Source organism: Zophobas morio, unplaced genomic scaffold, assembly GCF_036711695.1.
Source record: "Zophobas morio isolate AGI-343-1 ecotype UQ-CSIRO unplaced genomic scaffold, CSIRO_AGI_Zmor_V1 ptg000011l, whole genome shotgun sequence".
In the NCBI taxonomy this organism is placed as follows: domain Eukaryota; kingdom Metazoa; phylum Arthropoda; class Insecta; order Coleoptera; family Tenebrionidae; genus Zophobas; species Zophobas morio.
This window is the reverse complement of record NW_026972116.1, coordinates 19,744,210-19,763,260: the sequence shown is the minus strand read 5'-3', so window position 1 is coordinate 19,763,260 and position 19,051 is coordinate 19,744,210. Positions and strand designations below refer to the sequence as shown.

Below are 19,051 nucleotides of genomic sequence, written 5' to 3'. Positions count from 1 at the left end.
ATCATATTCGTATGTCTGTGACGCTTTTTGTTTTGGTTGGCCTGTCATCTTGTCGGAAATTTCACAATTTTTTTTCGGACGTCCTGTGCACGATCGTAATTCTTAAGAAAATTTCGCTTCTGATTTTAAGCCAACATAACGCACATTTTTTAAGATTTGTGATCTGGCACGTTGCAGTTCGAGAATAACGTATTATTGAAAAAAATCTAGGTGATGTACTTGCTTTATAATTTGTTTAAATGGGTTTTCTTGGATATTTATAACATTTATGGCCAATAGATATTGAGAAAAATTTGGGTCACACAAACAACTAAAGCCAATAGATTGAGGTTGGAAATAGGTTGTTGAACCAAATACTCAAATTTATTTTTTATTCGTTCCTAAATTACGCTAAATTTGTACAACCAATATTTTTCGGTTTCGCATGATTTGGAAATAAATCCAGAAAGCTGCACACTCCTTTTTTTCCTACCAATTTTTGGTAAACCATGTTATTTTCGTCCGTTTTTAAATACCTTAAACAAAAAACGTCTATCTAAATTTATAAATCCGCCCAAAATTGTTTTGTGGTTAGTGTCTTCGGTATTAATCACTAATGTGACATGTATCAAAATAGTAACAAAACGTTATTTTAATGTTGTGACGTGGACTTTTTTTGTTGTAGGTAGATTGTCTATTTTTAAATGGTTTTCAAAGCACAGGCGTGCTTTCTCAAAATCTGTTTATTCACGCACTATTTATAGTTGAAATTGGTATAGACATGAATTAAAATTTAATATCGACGGTGTTATTTCAATGTTAAATGACGTAATCAAAAGATATGTCGTAGTCTTTAGGATTAAAAAAAAATGAGAAAATTTTAGCTTCAGTTGTAAAGGTAAGTACTAATAAGGGATGGACGAGTAGTAAATAAAATTTGACGCTATCTGAAAAACCTGGTCGTCACGGTACAGCAAAGTTTTTGAAACCATGTTTTTAAAAATCAAATTGTGTAATTTTTGTATAGTTTTTTACTTCCCGAGCGTAAGCAAAGGAAGTATTGTAATCGAGTCCGTCGGCCGACTCTCTACTTTTACGTTTTCTCGATCTTTCATGACCCCTAGAAGACGAAGAAATAGGTCTCCCATTTCCGTCTATCTGTCCGTCTGTCCGTCTGTCTGTCTGTCCGTCTGTCTGCCGTCCCGGATTTTTATTAGACAGATAATCTCCGAAAGTACTGAACCGATTGTTGTGAAATTTTGTAGTTACATTAGGAATATCATGTAGATGGTAAAACGCTAACCAAAATTTGTCTAATCATCCCCACATGCGATGACGTCACTTCAAAATTGTACATAGTAAATGGGTCTTAAATTGTATAAAATTACATAGTCCTACACATGTAGTTTATGACTCCGAATTGAGTTTTTACCCGAAATGTCCAGATTTTTGGAAAAAAAATCAAAATTATAAAACAACATTTTGCAATTTAATTTTGAATCTGCTAACCCGAATGCTTTGAAATGTTGCAGATGTTTTAAGGCTATAAAGAGCATCATAAATCTTTAGTCAAAATATATTTGGTTATCCCCTCCAAAAACTTGATGACGTCAGCTCAAAAGTTTGCCAAATAAATCATATCTAAAATATACAAAATATGATGAGTCTGCACTTGTGACCTATCACTCCATTCATATTTTTTGGATTTGCATATACAGGGTGACTCAAAAAAATTAATGAATGCATAAATTTAATTTACTGATTTACTCAGGAACTACAAAACCGAATACTTTAAAATCTTGCAGATGTTTTAAGGTTATAAAGAGCATAATAAATGTTTAGTCAAAATATATTTGCTTATCCCCTCCAAAAAATTGATGACGTCAGCTCGAAAGTTTGCCGAATAAATCCTATCTAAACTGTAAAAATATGATGAGTTTGTACTTGTGATTTATCACTCCATTCATATTTTTTGGATTTGCATATACAGGGTGACTCAAAAAAATTAATGCATGCGTGAATTTATTTTATTGATTTAATCAGGAACTACAAAACCGAATTCTTTGAAATCCACTGCGAAAAAAAAAACATAATAAGCATGCAGTCGTCACGTTTCCGACAGCGAGGGAAGTACTGTCTAAACTCTTTAGACCAATTTTTTTTTTGTAAAATCTGGATATCTTTGGCAAAAAATCTAGACGGATTTTATGAACTACACTTGTAGGAACACGTTATTTTATAAAGTTTAAATAACATTATTTAGAATTTTGAGTTTACGTCATCACATTGTTGGTGGGGATGATTGGATAAAACCTGGTTAGTGTTTTACAACCTACAATTATAAAATTTGACAACAATTTGGTAGTTACAAACAGTCTAATGAAAATCGTCACAGATGGTGGACGGAAACGGGGACCTATTTTTTCATACTCTAGGGGTTATGAAACATCGAGAAAACATGAAAGTTAGTGTAGTTTTAGACAAAAACAATGTAGAAATCAAATTTTTTACGTGTTTAGTGGAAATAAGGTTACATTCCAAATGCTCATCGTATGTGTGTCTAAAAGGTGGCAACTTAAAGTATATTTGTTTATATTTGTCTTAACTTGGTGTTTGGAAGATTTCCATGATATTGTTTAATTGTAAAATACATTGGCATACATTGCTGTTTGCCGTTGACGTTGCCGTTGTAAGATAAATACCAGCGAAGGTATGCGTCATTTACATCATCCGTTGACGTTGGGTTTTCAACCAATTAAATTGGGGTAGTGTGCAGTGCTGCCAACTTGAAGAAAAATCTCCTGAAGTGGGGGAGACATTTTTCTGGTTGATTATAGTTTCCCTTTTTTTCTTAATATACGTAGCCATCTTTTCACAACAAGAAACTTAGAACATTGTTAAAATGGTACATTTTTGCAAGGAAATATGAATTTTGCAATTATGGGGCGGAGCCTAATTGCAAAATCGATATTTCCTTATTCCAATTTTCCATTTTAAATATTATTTAAGTTTCATGTTATGAAAAGAAGTCTACACATATTAAAACAAAAAGGCAAAATGTAAGCCCGCCCACCCGCCCTATCTGAATTGTAATGATTTTTTTTATTCGCCATTAACCAAGGTGGCAGAGTTTAACTGCAAAACACTTATTTCTTTACAAGAAATTAAAAAAATGTCTTTGTTTATCGTGTTGTTTAAAGAATACCATGTATAAGGCAAAATATATACCCCGCCCACCCACCCCATCTCAATTGGGATGATTTTTTAATTCTGAGAAACTCAAAACAATTTTCTGCTCTAAAAGCAACGTCAGCGGGAACTTCAACGTCAACAGCAAGTTTATAAACCCACTTAAAGTGAGCACTTTGGTTACTTTTGTACAAAAAAATGCACAAAGGCTTTATTGATCGGAAGAATTTTGAACATACCTTCAAAAATTTGTTTTTCCTTTCGTATATGCATTTTACACCAGCTACGGATTTAGAAGGTCTTTGGCGCGTGGTGTTTTCATCGAAACATGATGACATGAAACCAGTCAATGCCAATTTTTGAAGCGTTTCGAGAAAAAAGTATCGATATTGTCTCGAATGAGGATAAATTCTCGTTTCCTAGTTTTCGACAAACATACGGTGCGGCCAAAATACTTTATTTTAGCCACTTTTTTTTCCTAGTGTAACTTTCAAATTTGTATTGACTTTTAAATGTCATTGTTAATGGATACCTATTCAATTGAGTCCAGTTTACACAACTAAATTTATTGAAAAAATTGTTTCAAGAGGTGTCCTATTTTATTTTGGCCGCCACTGTATATGTAAAAAATATAACATTCGTAAAACTACCCAGTGACTATTAATATTCGTGATTTTTTTGATAGGTTTATATTTAAAATTTTATGGTGGTACGCCTGATGTTTAATTCAGAACTGCCAACCCAAAAATTCACTTCAATCATTAATAGTCACTCGGTACTCCAACACAATAAAAACAAAAATAGAGTTACGTTCACAGTAATTTGAAAGTAATGAATTTATTAATTAGAACAATGTCAGTTATAGAACAAAAAACAGAATACGTTGTACTTGTAAGGCTTTCATCAATGGTTGATATTAGATTAGTAGGTCCTGGATTTTTAACATCAAACGGAAAATTTCAAATTAAACCTGATAACCTGACAGTAGTACCAACCACAAACAAAATGCATACCAATATACCAAATATGAATGAAAGCCCTGCAGAACCTCCATTTTATTTTATTCACTAAATATTTTTTTTTGTCCAGTAATTAGTAGATACTGGGTGACTATTAATGACTGAAGCAAATTTTTGGGTTGGCAGTTAACATGTTAACATGTCAGTTCACAGTTGTCAATTTTAACATCAGGTATCCCATATCAAATTTTACAATGTTGCCAATCTGATAAAAAAAAATCACAAACATTAATAGTAACTCGGTATTAATTAAATTTAACTTCTTGGCGCGACTAGTATGATATACAGGGTGTCAAACAGAAATTATATAAACTTTTAACTGCACTTAAATTTGATAATACTAATAATAATAATAATAAACTTTATTAGAAGGCTCGCTTACGCTCGGGAAGTATAAACAATAATATAGTTACATTCACAATAATTTAAAAGTAGTGAATTTACTGATTATATTACTTCCCGAGCGTAAGCAAAGGAAGTATTGTAATCGAGTCCGTCGGCCGACTCTCTACTTTTACGTTTTCTCGGCCTTTCATGACCCCTAGCCCTAGAGGACGAAGAAATAGGACTCTCGTTTCCGTCTGTCTGTCCGTCTGTATGTATGTCTGTCCGTCTGTCTGCCGTCCCGGATTTTTATAAGACAGATAATCTCCGAAAGTACTGGACCGATTGTTGGAAAATTTTGTATTTATATTAAGAATATTGTGTAGATGGTAAGACGCTAACCAAAATTTGTCTAATCATCCCCACCACTAATGCGATGACGTCAGTTCAAAATTATATTGTAAATGGGTTTTAAATTGTATAAAATAACATAGTCCTAAACATGTAGTTTATGACTCCGAATTGAGTGTTTACCCGAAACGTCCAGATTTTTGAAAAAAAAATCAAAATTATGAAACAATATTTTGCAATTTAATTTTAAATCTGCAAAACTGAATGCTTTGAAATCTTGCAGATGGTTTACAGTTATGACAAGCACGATAAATTTTTAATCAAAATATAGTTACTTATCCCCTCCAAAAAATTGATGACGTCAGCTCGAAAGTTTACCGAATAAATCATATCTAAAATGTGCAAAATATGATGAGTCTGTACTTGTGATTTATCATTCCATTCATATTTTTTGGATTTGCATATACAGGATGACTCAAAAAAATTAATAAATGCGTGAATTTATTTTATTGATTTAATCAGGAACTACAAAACTGAATGCTTTGAAATCTTGGAGATGTTTTAAATTTATCATAAGTATGGTAAAATTTTAATCGAAATGTATTTGCTCATCCCCCCCTAAAAATTTGATGAGGCCCCCGCAAAATTTTGCTGAGAAAATGCTGAAATGTGTAAAGAATGATGAGTCTATACTTGTGATTTATCACTGCATTAATATTTTTTAGATTTGCTTATACAGGGTGTCTGAAAAAAATTAATGACTGAGTCAATTAATTTTATTGATTATATCAAGAATTACAAAAATGTAATACAAAAAAGACATAATAGGCTTGCACACCTTCCCGACAGCGAGGGAAGTACTGTCTAAACTCTTTAGACCAATTTTTATAAGTTAGAACAATGTCAGTTCCAGAGCAAAAAACAGAATCTGTTGTACTTACAGGGCTTTCATTAATGTTCAGGTCATGGATTTTTGACATCAAGCAGTAGTATCTAGTAGAAAAAAAAACTATTAATGAGTGAGGAAAATTTTTGTGTTGGCAATTCTGAATTGCTCACAGCAATGTTAACATGCCAGTTCACAGTTGTCAATTTTAACATCACCTCGGCTAAAAATCAATGAAAAGCTGGCAGCTACTGAATTGGTGCCCAAAGTTTGAATTTGACACTAAATAGGTATAGGCAGTGACTATATATATAGTCACTGGTATAGGTCAATATCAAATTTTAAAATATTGCCAACCTGACAAAGAAATCACAAACATTAATAGTCACTCGGTATATTAATTATAATTAACTGATTACTTTGATATACACAGGCGCGAATACAGGATTTCGTTGGGAGGGGGGGGCAATTTTTGTGCGATTTTACCTATCTCCCAGAAATTGATTCCAAACAAAAAAATTTCTAATATTTTAGCTAATATACTCTTTTTCACATAACATGGGTGATATTTGGTTGTTTTCGTTACACGTATAGTGTACAGTACAACCTCGATAATCCGAATTAATTGGGAAAAAGGTGTGTTCGTATTAACGATTTGTTCGGATCAGCGATTTTCCCAAAAATCTGAAAGGGAATTGAGTAACAACTTCATACACAGTTGAAAACAAATTTCAAGAAATAAACCTTAATTTTAGTAAACAAAATTAAAGAATTCTTTTTGGAATCAACACGCCGGGATCTATACCCTGAATTTTTTCATAATTTTTAGATGAATTTTTCAAAAATGAAATTTTCCGTTATGTAATACCACCATTATGCAAATTTCGACCCATTCTCGACGATTTTCGAAATTTAACTGAACACATTTTCTTGTAGATTTTGGGGCTCAGAAATCACTTATGGCTTCATCTTCGATAACTTAAACCGTTTTCCCAGATTCGTCTAGCTGAAAAATCGCAATTTTTAAAAATTTCAAAAAATTCGAATTTCACACCGAATTTTTCGAAAATATTGCTCGGTTACCATTAACATAGCACGTCGGGATATACATATATCCCTGAATTTTTTCATAATTTTTAGGAAACTTTTTCAAAAATGAAATTTCCCTCATGCAAATTTCGACCTATTTTCGACGATTTTCGAAATTTAACTAAACCCTATTTCTTGTAGATTTCGGCCCTCATTTCTTCGATAACTTCAACCTTTTTTCCAGAATTAGTTAATTAATTCAGTACATTGAAATATCGCAATTTTTAAAAATTTCAAAATATTCCATACAACATATGCAGAAAGATCTTGCGTCATTTTTGCAAGTAGGTGCGCGTTTCCAAGTTCAGTTCGGATTGCAGAGTTTTTGTTCGGATTAAAGAAGCATCGACTTCAAATAGCCTCTGTTCGGATTAATGGATGTTCGGATAATCGTGAATTCGGATTATAGAGGTTGTACTGTATTTACAAAATGAAATGCGATTTCAAAATTTTGAAATTGGTCAAAATAAAGTACCTCGGTCGTGTGTCAGGGGGGGGGGCATTTGCACCCATTGCCCCCCCCCCTGGATCCGCGCCTGGATGTACAGGGTGTCAAATAGAAACTATATAAACCTTTATCCTTTATCTGCACTTAAATTTAATAGTAATAATAAACTTTATTAGAAATATTTAGAAGAACCGTGGCCCTGAGAAGGTCCTCGGCATAGCTAATTTTCAAGACCACCTATCTATCCATGACATGACGTAAAACAGCAATAAATAGTGATATAACAAGATGTTACTCATATGTTCTATGACTTTTGATGGTCTAAATTAAATTAAAATGAATTTTCTTAAAAGAACTTGTTTACAAGCTTAGCCATAGCCTCAGTGTATTCAAAACAATAAACATCCTTGCAATTTGTTAATTCTATGAGGTACAGGAAACATATTTATATGACCTAAATTTAGGTTGTGCTTGTTTTTACTTCCTGAGCGTAAGTATAATAATCGAGTCCATCGGGTGACCGACCTGTCATTTTTATATTTTCTCGACGTTTCATGATCCCTTGAATACAAAAACCATGGTATCCCGTTTTGGTCTGTCTGTCTGTCTATCGTCTGTGATAATTTGTATTGACAGATCTCCGAAAGTACTGGACAAATTGTTATCAAATTTTGTACGTACCTATCTTAGAAATATCATGTGGATTGTAAAACGCTAACCAAAAAGTTTACAATAATACATTGTATTTTGATTATATAAAATAAGATATTCCTGCGCTTGTGGTGTATGAATCCGTGTTGAGTTTTCACCCTATAGACATACAGATTTTTTTTTCTCAAAATTTTGCCGGATAAACCCTCTTCGAAATATGCAAAATATTATGACTCTATACTTGTAGTTTACCGTTGTATTCATAGTTTTTATAATTACTTATACAGGCTGACTCAAAAAAAATAGTGAATGCGGCAATTTATTGTGTTGACCAACATTTAGGAATATAGGACTGTTAAAGGTACTGTAGTATTTTTGGATGAGTTAAATAGTCTAATAAGTCCCAAAACTTTCGTGGACAAATGTCTAGAATTGCGTATACAGAGTGATTAAAAAACGGCTTACCTCCTTTATCTCAGAAACTGGATTTATTTGATTGTACTTAGGGGCGAAGGTAAGTTCTATTTAAATAATCTTAAAGAAGTTATACTTACAAAAATTTATTGAAATATTTTGTTGTGAACGATTTCAGCATTCCTCTGTATTGATATGACAGTATCAGTACATTGACTTGTTTGTGCACGAAGGTAGCGTGGCCGAGCGGTCTAAGGCGCTGGTTTAAGGCACCAGTCTCTTCGGAGGCGTGGGTTCGAATCCCACCGCTGCCAACTTTTTTTTTTCACATCGTCATTCTAAAAACATTGATATTTTGTGTTTTTTTTTCTCAATTATTAAACTAATAGTAATTAAAATTATTCATAAGCATGATTTTAGTATCAGTATATACAAAAATTCATCACCACCAAGTGTTTTTCGGTTTCTCGCCACCTAGCGCCATCTCGCCACAACCTCCCCAACGAAAATAACGTGAAGAATGTGAGAAACGGAATGCGAGCTCCTCGCGTGGCCCGCCTAATATCAGGACCGCAGAAACGCGAGGAGGTCAAAGAATGCTCCTGCCCTGTTCCCAGCAGCCGCTATTCAAAAGTTATTTCAAATAAAGTTTCATTCGTTTCTGTTTTGTACGTACGAGAGAGAGTGGAACGAAGTTTTAGTAACATGATCACGAACTGAAATTCAGCGGGTCGCTGAAAATAACTGAAATTGTGCCAAATTCGATAAACAATTCAGCGCGCGCCAAACGGGCACGCAATCGATTGATGCAAACTTATCGGAAATATTGGCGGCTTAACGGTTACCTCCAGCCGCTCATGTTCTCCTGGTGGACCAAATCAGATATTATTTAGCCTCTGATCGGTCATCGGCCATTGATCCGATTGGAAATTGAATTCCGTCCTCTCGATACGTGTGCCTGTCTCTCTCGGAATTGCGCACGCTGATAACGATTACTGATTACTGATAAGGGATGGAGGAAATGGGGGAAATGGCCATTTTTCAAGCGAGGTGGGTTGGTCTTCATTAATATATCATCATTTTACCACCTGTGTAACACTAGAACCAGATATTGGCTTAGTGAATCAAGTTATTCTACTGAAAGAGTACACGATTTGATTCTGATAATAGGAGACAATGAAAATGTCGTAAAAAATGATCTAAAATGTACCAAATTAAGCTTCCTCCGTCACGATAAAAACAGTGGCGTTTACAAAATTTGTATGTCTATCTGTTTTCAACATGTGGCTCGGTTACGGATAAACCACAACACAGACGTTTAAATTTAGCGCATTTATATTAACACTGTTGCCAGTTTGAGTTGGGTTGAATTAATATTTGGATTCACAAAGAACTACCATATGGTTCTTTGTATGTATTGCATCGATGCAAATCCGATTTCCAATGTATCAAAAACAAAGAGGTGATTTCAAAAAATTTAATTAATATCTAAGCTCGCTATGCAGTTGTATTGTTGGTTGCGTTATAATTTTTTTTAGGCGAGGAGCTTCTTACACATTTTTATTACCAGTGTTATTAATTCGGATTTGGGTGAATTGTTCCCTTGTTATTGCCGTTTCGAAGACCTTAACTGTGTCTTCAATTCAAGTCATGTGAAGCCTGAGGTTGCAGACTGGTTCTTCCACTTGCTACTGGGTCAATAACCACCATTATGAATATGATGAAGAAATGTCATTTTTTACATTACACGAACAAAATTATTACTTCGACATCTTTACCAATGAAAAAACCAAAATGCTTAAACTATACTGAATGTTATAAATAACTGAAAACAAAAAACCCTACTGTGAATCCAGATTAATCTAATTTCGAAAAATACAATAATAACGCTATTTTTTTATCATAATGAACATCTTGACGTTGTTGATATTGGTATTGGTAACAGTCCTGCACAGTATTCAACATACTTAAGACTACCTAATTAAAAAAATCAGTTGCTATGGGGACTTGCGTGACGTTACCAATTTTTTATGAAAACATGTTCATCTGAAGTCGACTCGACTTGCTTCACTGAGTGATGTAACAAACACTCCTGTAATTCCTGGTCGACGAAAAAGAAGCAATGTAATCTTTGGACTATAATTTTGTTGATGCGCAGTTGTGTGGAAATATTAGAGGAAATGAAAATATTCCATAATTGGCAAACAGAGACAAAGTACCTATTTAATTTAAAATAAATTAGCGACCAAGCATAGAGCCAGAGGGCAAAATGCAATAATAAAACCAATATTGCAACAATGTCACTGCGAAAACTTGCATTTTCGTATCTTATAAACGTCAAGAATTCACGAAACTCGGTTGCCAAAATAGTAAATTAATACTTAATTTTCCTGTATAAATATCTAAAAACGAAAACTATATTACATAGACATTTAAATTTAATACACATTTATAAGCAGTGTTGCCAGTTCGGATTTGGGTGAATCATTATTTTAATCGGATTTCCTTCCCTTGTTTTTGCCGTTTCGAAAGCTTTGACTGTATCTTCAATTTTAAAGTGATGTGTAACCAAAGGTTTAACATTGGCTCTTCCACTTGCTACCATATCAATAGCCATAGGATAACTGAAAGAAAACATAGTCATATTTCTAACATCAACTGTCATTATATACGTAAATTTAACAAAACCTTACTCATTATTGTATCGAAAAACTCCTTTAATATCAACTTCTCTAAAAATTGCGCTAGTCAAAGGTATATTCATTTCAAGTTGACCCATTCCTGTTAAAACCACGACACCACCAGTTCTAGTAACCTATCAATAAACTGAAATGATATATCTTCACTAAAAGCAAAATCACCTTAAGTGAAATCCTAATAGCCTGTACAGCTCCGGCACAGTCAATCGTGGCGTGAGGTTCACATCCCAATTCTTCTTTAATTTCTTGCACAATTTCGTCCTCTGGCTTGTCTTCACACATCTGATAAACACAATCCGCTCCAAAGTCTTTCGCTTTCTTTAAACGAAAATCTTCAGTGTCTACAAGACGATGTTAAATCATGTCAACACTGTGTGCTTCCACCTGTGACAAGAACTGCAGAAGCCCCTATAGCTTTTCCGGCTAACATGGTGACGAGACCGATGGGACCAGCACCCATGACTAAAAGTACTTGACCTAGACGAAAATTGGCTTGTTTTAACGAATGAACGGCTACTGCTAGAGGTTCCATGAGAGCTCCTTCGTCGTACGTTAGGTGATCCGGTAGTCTACAACACCAAGCTACCTAGTTTACAAATTTTTGTTTTACTACTTACTTAAAACAAAAGTCTTCATCGTGGGCAAAAAATCTTGAAAGATTACCATCAATGGGAGGTGCGGCACAGAAAGCCATGTCGGGGCAAAGGTGATATCTTCCTTCTTTGCAGTAGCTGCACATTCGGCAGCCTACACCAGGTTCGATGGCGACGCGGTCACCTGCGGTAGCGAAAGTGCAACAAAGATGTATAGTTTTATACATGGTGTTTACCAGGTTTGAGTGTCTTTACTTTTTTTCCTATTTCGACTACGGTTCCAGAGGCTTCGTGGCCAATAATCATGGGATCCGTCACAACAAAGGGGCCAAGTTTTCCATGCACAAGAAAATGGACGTCAGAGCCACAGATTCCCACTGATTCCATCTGAAGAAGAACTTCTAGGGTGGGTGTGCACTGTGAAGGTTTATTGGGTGATAAGTACTTACGATGGTCTCTAGGTTTTGGAACGGGTCTTTGTTCCTTGAAAATTTTCAAAGTTGTTATTTTTGTGGGTTGGAATTGGGTCGACTTACCAGACGCAAGTCGTTTATACCACATAAAACAGCAGATAAATTGTCTTTGGCATCTGCACCCCCGGAGTTGCAACTGAACATGAAAGATATATATTTATGTGTAGTAGTAGTAGTCTGACAAAAAAAAAAACATGTTTGTTGAACAAGATGAAACTAACTTTGATTGTGACGAGAAATTTCTGATAAGAATTCTGCCGAATCTTCCAACGCTTCTAGTAAACATCTTTAGCTTGTACTGTCCTTGGCTTACATAGTGATTTTCAACTAAAATTTTTATTTAAAGTTTTGACACTTGACACAACAGGATAAGACTGGTTTTTGACACATACTTATATCACTGTTGACCTGATCTGCAAAAATGTACTTGAGTGAAGAACAAAATTGTGTTACATATTTATTATTGAACAACTTGATTTACCAGTTCCGAGTTAACATTTTCTTTTAGTGAAACAGTCCATCACAGAACTTGCCCATCTAAAGACTTTCGACATGAATCGTGTAGTAGTATATGTGGATTTTTTTTTAATAAAATAAATGTGTAAGTACAGGACGTGGCAATAAAAAATGTACCTATTAATTAACCTAATTTAAAAACAAAGTCATAATTAAAACATGATAAACACAAAACACTAAATTCAAATTAATCTGCACATTATTTAAATTTTGTTGTTTTGGTTGACATTGAAACTATAGTTAGAGAATAGTAATTTTTTAAGGTACGTTTGGTGATAATGTCTAATGTAGACAGTTAAAAAACACTTACAGTACACACCGATCGCCATAATGACCACAAATACCCTCTGTCAAAAACCCGAAAAGTAAGAAAGACTATATTTTTGTCGACTTAACATACGTGTTTTGTAGCTAGTAGGAACGACAGGTTCGTGATTTTCTTTCGAGAATTAATATAATTAGAAAGAACAAAAATAAAAAATCGGTACAGAAGTACAACATAATCTACACAGTAATGAATTTTACAGAATTTAGCATATAAATAGTTTTAAAAGAAATAAATAATCATAATTACATATTTTATAACCGCCACAATGACAAGTTTTACGGCTACCATTTAAACTGTTTACAACTTTCGCATAATAAACATTAGTTTTTGGTTAAACAATAAAAAAACACGTAGTATTTAGTATAGTAAACGCACTTAACGTCTACCTATTAAAACTTCACGATTCCATTAACGAACAATAGATGATAATTGTGTTTACAAGTGAGTCTACTGTGAATGTTACCACGTATACAACAAAATAACAATAAAAAAAAAAGTTTGTCAGAAGTGGGATTCGAACCCACGCCCACAGAGTGGACTGCGACCTGAACGCAGCGCCTTAGACCGCTCGGCCATCCTGACTTGTGTTCTCCGTTCGCCAAACTTCGTATATCTGGAACCACTCTGCTATAAATAATTCACTTTATTTATAACATTTAGATAATGTTATCGATATTGTGCGGTAAAAATAATAAAGCCACGAATTTGTGACGCTATCAGTTTGTATATTTTCACGCGTAACAATTATCTCTAACGTCACCTTCATTGATACCTTTACAATTACATTTTTTTTTTCTAATTGGTTATTTATTTTCTCTCCTAGTTGGAGTATCGTATTTTGGGTCATTTTATAATTGTGATCCAGTCCTGCGCAGGACAATTCGAAAAACACGTGCAGGACGTAGAATGTAGTTGTTTGTAGTAGTACCTACCACCGATCTGTTGAGTGGTACCAACTGCCGAGCTCGATTGTGTAGTGTGCTACTTTGGTACTTAGTGGGTCACTTTTAGTCCAAGAATTTCAAGAAATGAAGCAGACTTATAATTAAGCAGTTCTTGAATTAATACGGGCCGTAAGTAATTTTTTGATTTTTTTTTTTAATATGCACAATAATAATAATAAAATCACTTAGTTATTTGTAATTAAGAAAAAATTGTGCCGCTCCACGTTGATAACTGGAAAATGTTTCTAATCAGGATAAAAACTAAATACCTATGCGTTGGAAGTCAAAAAGATTTTGTATCCGAAGAGAAAAATGGTTAAATATAAACATCCACATTATAAATATTATGGATGAAAGTTAAAAATGATTAACACTAAATCTTCTTTTATTGGCAGTACTGTCAGTTTCCCTTATAATAGACCAACAATGATCCCCTAACATATTTTCGTCCCAAAAACCTCGCATATTTGAAATAAGTCAGTTTAACACTTATTTTATACAGGTAAAAGCAAAATTCATTATCTTGGACGTGATAAGGATTATCCGTTTTTGCACGTGTTATGACTAAGTAATTTAGCAGTAAAAATAATTGTTTTATTTATATGACAAATATTTAAATTTGTAAACTAGTGTTATTAAAATATTTTATTATACCTGTACCGGTTTTATCATACATAGGAAAAGGATTAATTCAGTTTCCAACTAAACCAGTTTTATCCTGTAGGTATATACGACAAATTTTTGCTATTAGGTATTTAAAATTACCTAGCTCGTAAACACTGAAGTGCACCTTGCGTTAATTGTATTCACTATAACGAGTAAAAATAGAATATCTACATATGTTCATCAGATAACACGAGAGTTCTGATTCTGATACCACGAGAGAAGTGAAATAATAAGTGTGTTTATGGTAAAGTCCGACGTAAGATATAGGATTAATTGTCACTCAACTTGCCGTAATTTTTCCGACTTCTTCACAACAGGGACAATAAATCCTCTTGCCTGAGAAGACATTCTCCTATTATAAGAGTGACAAATAAAAATCATCTCAGTACGGCACGAAAAATTTTCCATTGAGAATTAGATCACAAAAGGTTATGATGCTTGAAAAAACGGTAATTTACATACAATTAATTCATATACGTTCGTAAAACAATGCTATTGGTTAAATGAATGAATTTATTGAACTTATACAAGTGTCCCAGATAAAACTCCGCGGCCTTATATCCTGAAAATAGACAGATATTGAATGGCATAAGATTCTACCTGCTACCGGTACAGTGTCAATTAATCTATTCACGCCCTAATCACCCTTTTGACTTCAAAAAAATATTCTCATGTTTTAGATGGTGCTCGAACTTGTTATACGCATAGTCATCTGGTGCGTTCAACTGATAATAGAAATCATATACATACCCATTTTCTTCCTCCGATTGTTCAAAACACCAAAAAAATGTCCACCTATTAAAAACGACCTTTTATTAATAAGAGCATCCGAACTGGCGCGACGTATCCGCAAAAACCAGGTAAATTGTTTACATTTTTTACATTAACTATTTTAAATTCTCATCAGATTTCTAGCGTCGCCGTTGTGCAAGCCTACATCTCAAGAATAAACGAAGTCAATTCACTCATTAACGCGGTGATTGAAAACCGCTTCCCAGAAGCTCTCGAAGATGCGCGCAGAGCAGACGACATTGTTTTACATTCCGGATTAAATGAAGAGCAACTCAGCGAAAAGTATCCTTTACTTGGGGTTCCTATTACCATCAAAGGGAGCATTGCAGTCGCCGGGTTGAACCACGGTGCTGGACGCGTCGATTATCAGGAAAAAGCTAAACGCGACGCTGTTGCCGTTCAAAAAGCCAAGGAAGCGGGAGCTGTAGTTCTGCTTATTTCTAACATACCTGAACTGTGCTTGAACTGGGAAACCACGAATAAACTGATTGGGACTACGGCGAATCCTTACAACACGACGAGGACACCGGGAGGATCTTCTGGAGGCGAAGTACGAACCAGCATAGAAAGATTACCATTTTTATACTATATATTTTCTTAGGCGAGCTTGCTTGCATGCGGGGCCTCATTAATGGGAATAGGATCCGATATTTGTGGATCCGTCAGGCTCCCGGCACATTTTTGCGGAGTTTGGGGCCACAAACCCACTCCTTACGTAATTTCCACCGTGGGTCACAGACCCGATGGTTTAAACAAAAAACGCTGGTGTAATTATTTTACGTTTGGTCCTATGACAAGGTACGCTACAGATTTGAGGCTTCTGCTTAGTACCATCGCGGAACCGAATATGAAATCCATGTTGGAACTACACCAATCAGTGAGTTTACATTTTTAGTTGACGTTGACCCAAATTTTCTTCCAGGTGGACGTGAAAAAAATTAAATTATATTACATACAAGACTTAAACTGTTTTCATGCCAAAAATTTTAACAAGAATGTAGTTACAGCTTTTGAAAAAGTGGTAGCACATTTTGACGTCGTCTGCCAACTCGAATGTACAAAGGTTAGTCAAGGTACTAGTTTGTAGTGGTTGTTAAATTTTGTTTATCAGGTTACGATTCCGCTCATGAGGAACTGTGCCCAACTGTGTTTTCTGTCTCTTCTAGACGTGGGTAAACTTAATGGTATGTGTGAAGGTGAACAGATTTTCGAAATTTTCAAATTTCTGACTGGCCAGTCTAAACAAGCATTTAACACGGTGTCATTATATATGCTCAGAAGTGTAGTTCCCACTGTCCTTTCCAAATTTATGAAACAAGTTTCTAGGAATTTGGACAAATTACGTGACGATTTCATCAAAATATTAGGTGATGATGGAGTTTTTATTTTGCCTAGTCACTGTAGTGAAGCTCCCTATCACAATAATGTGTACAGAACAGTGTTTGATACAGCATATTTAACTATTTTTAATGCTTTGGGGTTTCCGGCGACCAACTGTCCTGTTATGTTTTCACCAGATGGATTGCCTGTTGGAATTCAGGTAGGAAAAAATCGTCGTTATTCTAGAAATAAGAACTGACACTCGTTTTGGTTTCAGGTGGTGGCAGCGCCTAATTTAGATCGTCTTACGTTGTGCGTAGCTGAAGAAATCGAAAGGGCTTTTGGCGGTTGGAAATTTACATAGTTTGAAGTACTTACTTGGGAACTTGCTGCTGTGAAATAAAATAAGAACAAGAAACATATTTTTTGCACAAACACTTTTAATAACTACCTTTTTACTCGAGGGTTTTCAGTTATGTTAAAAAAATGATAATTGTAAATGTACGTTACAAAGTAATAAATCTAGGTCTATGTAACTAGGAAAACACATTGAAAATTTGATTAACAGGAAAGGAAATTTTCATTTCTTGTTTCAAAATTAATGTTTGCTTACCGAGATAAAAACTGTTGACGTAAGCGTAAGGGTAACTAGAGCCGAAATTTGAAAAATCACCGGACACAAAATAAAAGTTTAGTCACAATGTCCTTCGCTGTATTTGATAAAGCTATTATTTTTCAATAATAATCTAACTACGTTTAAAGTTAATTGCGCATAGTTTCAACGTTTAGCGTGGAATGACGTAATGTATTGGTACTGATAATAAGACTCAAAAAATGAATAGAAATGTTTATACCTACTACAATATCAACGGTAGTACTTGTCCTTGAAGACATCAATTAAGTATTTATTACGAATTCTATATGTGGAAAGTTAATTCTTAATTTTATTTTGTAAACACTTATTTCTTTCATTATGACGTTAATTCTTTTGAATTTGAAAATATTTATCAGGTACCCAGCATTTATTTTCATGGACAAAATGTCAAGTTTTACTTCCCGAGCGTCATCCCCAAAATTTACACTAGTAAATTTGTTTTTTATTTTATCTGCTGCACTTGTGGTATATGAAACCGCGTTAAGTTTTCATCCTAGACATCCAGATTTTCAGAAAAAAAATCAAAATTGTATAACTTTGAAAAATCCTTAATCAAAATTTATTCGTTTATCCCCTCCTCAAAAACTAAACTCAAAATTTTGTCTAATAAAAAATCTCTGAAATATGCGAAAAATTTGGAGTTCTTTTTTTTAATAATTAGTTAGTGTTGTATCGATCGTGTTTATTAAAATGTGATACTTCTTACAAAGCTTTTAATTTAATTTGCCCGATTAACAAAAAATACTCATTGGACAAAAGCGAATATATTTCATTCAAACTTTGACAGAAATTTGTACATAAAGTGTATATTTAGTTGCATAATTTAATTTATATTTTCTAATTTTGAAAGATTTCGATTATTATAGGAACATTGCAACAAATATGTTAGTTAATGGTTAACTAATTTTCTACTTCGCGATCATAACCGAGCTATTGAAGTCACAGTAAATACAGTATTTATCAACGTGGTAAGATATTCCTCAGTTTTACTCATTATTGTATCATATTTTATTATCGTGAAAATTTAAACTTCAAATGTTACAATCTACGTTTGTCATTCCAACCATGATAAAATTCCCCAAAATTTTACAAATTCCAATCAGAACTGTCATTCTTGTAATAAAATTTGTACACTATAAATATAAACTATAGCCACTAGATTACATATAGTAGCGTCACCTGGGTCTCCTGGCTGGTCCCAAATTGTGTTGGTTGCACTGAAGTAACTAAATGTCAGATGTTTCGGTTGTGTTTTGTGTTGTCTACCCTGGTGTAAACAACGTAGCACAAAAAGTCAAAACATGTTTTGTTGTCAAAACTCTAAAGACCATTTTGTTGTTAATTGCAAGTGCGTGTGTTTGTTGTTCGTGTGGAGATTTGCGTTAAATTCAATAAAAATGCCGATTTGTGAAGATGGAAAAAATATTTCGAAACACTTTACATCTTCTAAATAACAATAACATTAAAAATGATCAAATATGCAATATGGTACTCAACAGTTTGGAAAAAACAATGTTTTGTACCTGCGGCAATAACATAATTGAAAGTATTGTTAAATTATATATAAGAAGTAGGGTGTATTTTTATGTAAAAAAACGTAACCAAAATAACAGAACAATAGTGTACAGTTCAAAGTCTATGAATAAAAATAATAGGAGATACATATGCTTTTTTTGCCCCATTTTCTTGGAGAGATTCATATACTACAACGTAGC

General features: G+C 33.9%; 2 protein-coding genes and 2 non-coding genes across 12 annotated transcripts; 2 read left to right on the top strand and 2 right to left on the bottom strand.

Annotated features, from left to right (window-relative positions):
* Positions 1-8,582: 8,582 nt before the first annotated feature.
* Positions 8,583-8,664, top strand: Trnal-aag (transfer RNA leucine (anticodon AAG)). Its single transcript has one exon. It is a non-coding gene; the product is annotated as a tRNA-Leu (tRNA).
* A 1,612-nt stretch (positions 8,665-10,276) lies between these two features.
* LOC135127156 (sorbitol dehydrogenase-like) lies at positions 10,277-12,683 on the bottom strand. 4 transcript variants are annotated; one of them, XM_064053519.1, is made up of 11 exons: positions 12,597-12,683; positions 12,508-12,528; positions 12,337-12,442; positions 12,179-12,251; positions 12,092-12,125; positions 11,879-12,043; positions 11,667-11,826; positions 11,434-11,618; positions 11,212-11,390; positions 11,044-11,165; positions 10,278-10,974 (listed from the first exon to the last, which is right to left on the bottom strand). In XM_064053519.1, the coding sequence occupies exons 3-11, from the start codon at positions 12,399-12,401 to the stop codon at positions 10,800-10,802; spliced, it is 1,158 nt and encodes a 385-aa protein (XP_063909589.1). In that variant the 5' UTR covers positions 12,402-12,442; positions 12,508-12,528; positions 12,597-12,683; the 3' UTR covers positions 10,278-10,799. The 4 variants fall into 4 exon arrangements, with proteins under 4 accessions (XP_063909588.1, XP_063909591.1, XP_063909589.1 ...); XM_064053518.1 differs by lacking the exon at positions 12,597-12,683 and having other exon boundaries at positions 10,277-10,974; positions 12,508-12,590; XM_064053520.1 differs by lacking the exon at positions 12,508-12,528 and having other exon boundaries at positions 12,597-12,642.
* Positions 12,684-13,458: 775 nt separating this feature from the next.
* Positions 13,459-13,541, bottom strand: Trnal-cag (transfer RNA leucine (anticodon CAG)). The gene has a single exon. It is a non-coding gene; the product is annotated as a tRNA-Leu (tRNA).
* Positions 13,542-13,875: 334 nt separating this feature from the next.
* On the top strand, positions 13,876-17,877 carry LOC135127155 (fatty-acid amide hydrolase 2-B-like). Of its 6 annotated transcripts, none has more exons than XM_064053514.1 (8): positions 14,738-14,813; positions 14,887-15,018; positions 15,250-15,429; positions 15,477-15,911; positions 15,963-16,238; positions 16,284-16,424; positions 16,473-16,901; positions 16,959-17,877. In XM_064053514.1, exons 2-8 carry the CDS (start codon positions 15,001-15,003, stop codon positions 17,043-17,045), a joined length of 1,566 nt encoding a protein of 521 aa, XP_063909584.1. In that variant the 5' UTR covers positions 14,738-14,813; positions 14,887-15,000; the 3' UTR covers positions 17,046-17,877. The 6 variants fall into 6 exon arrangements, with proteins under 6 accessions (XP_063909586.1, XP_063909584.1, XP_063909583.1 ...); XM_064053513.1 differs by having other exon boundaries at positions 14,738-14,825; XM_064053517.1 differs by adding an exon at positions 15,109-15,178 and having other exon boundaries at positions 14,770-15,018; positions 16,959-17,876.
* The last annotated feature ends 1,174 nt before the right edge of the window (positions 17,878-19,051 follow it).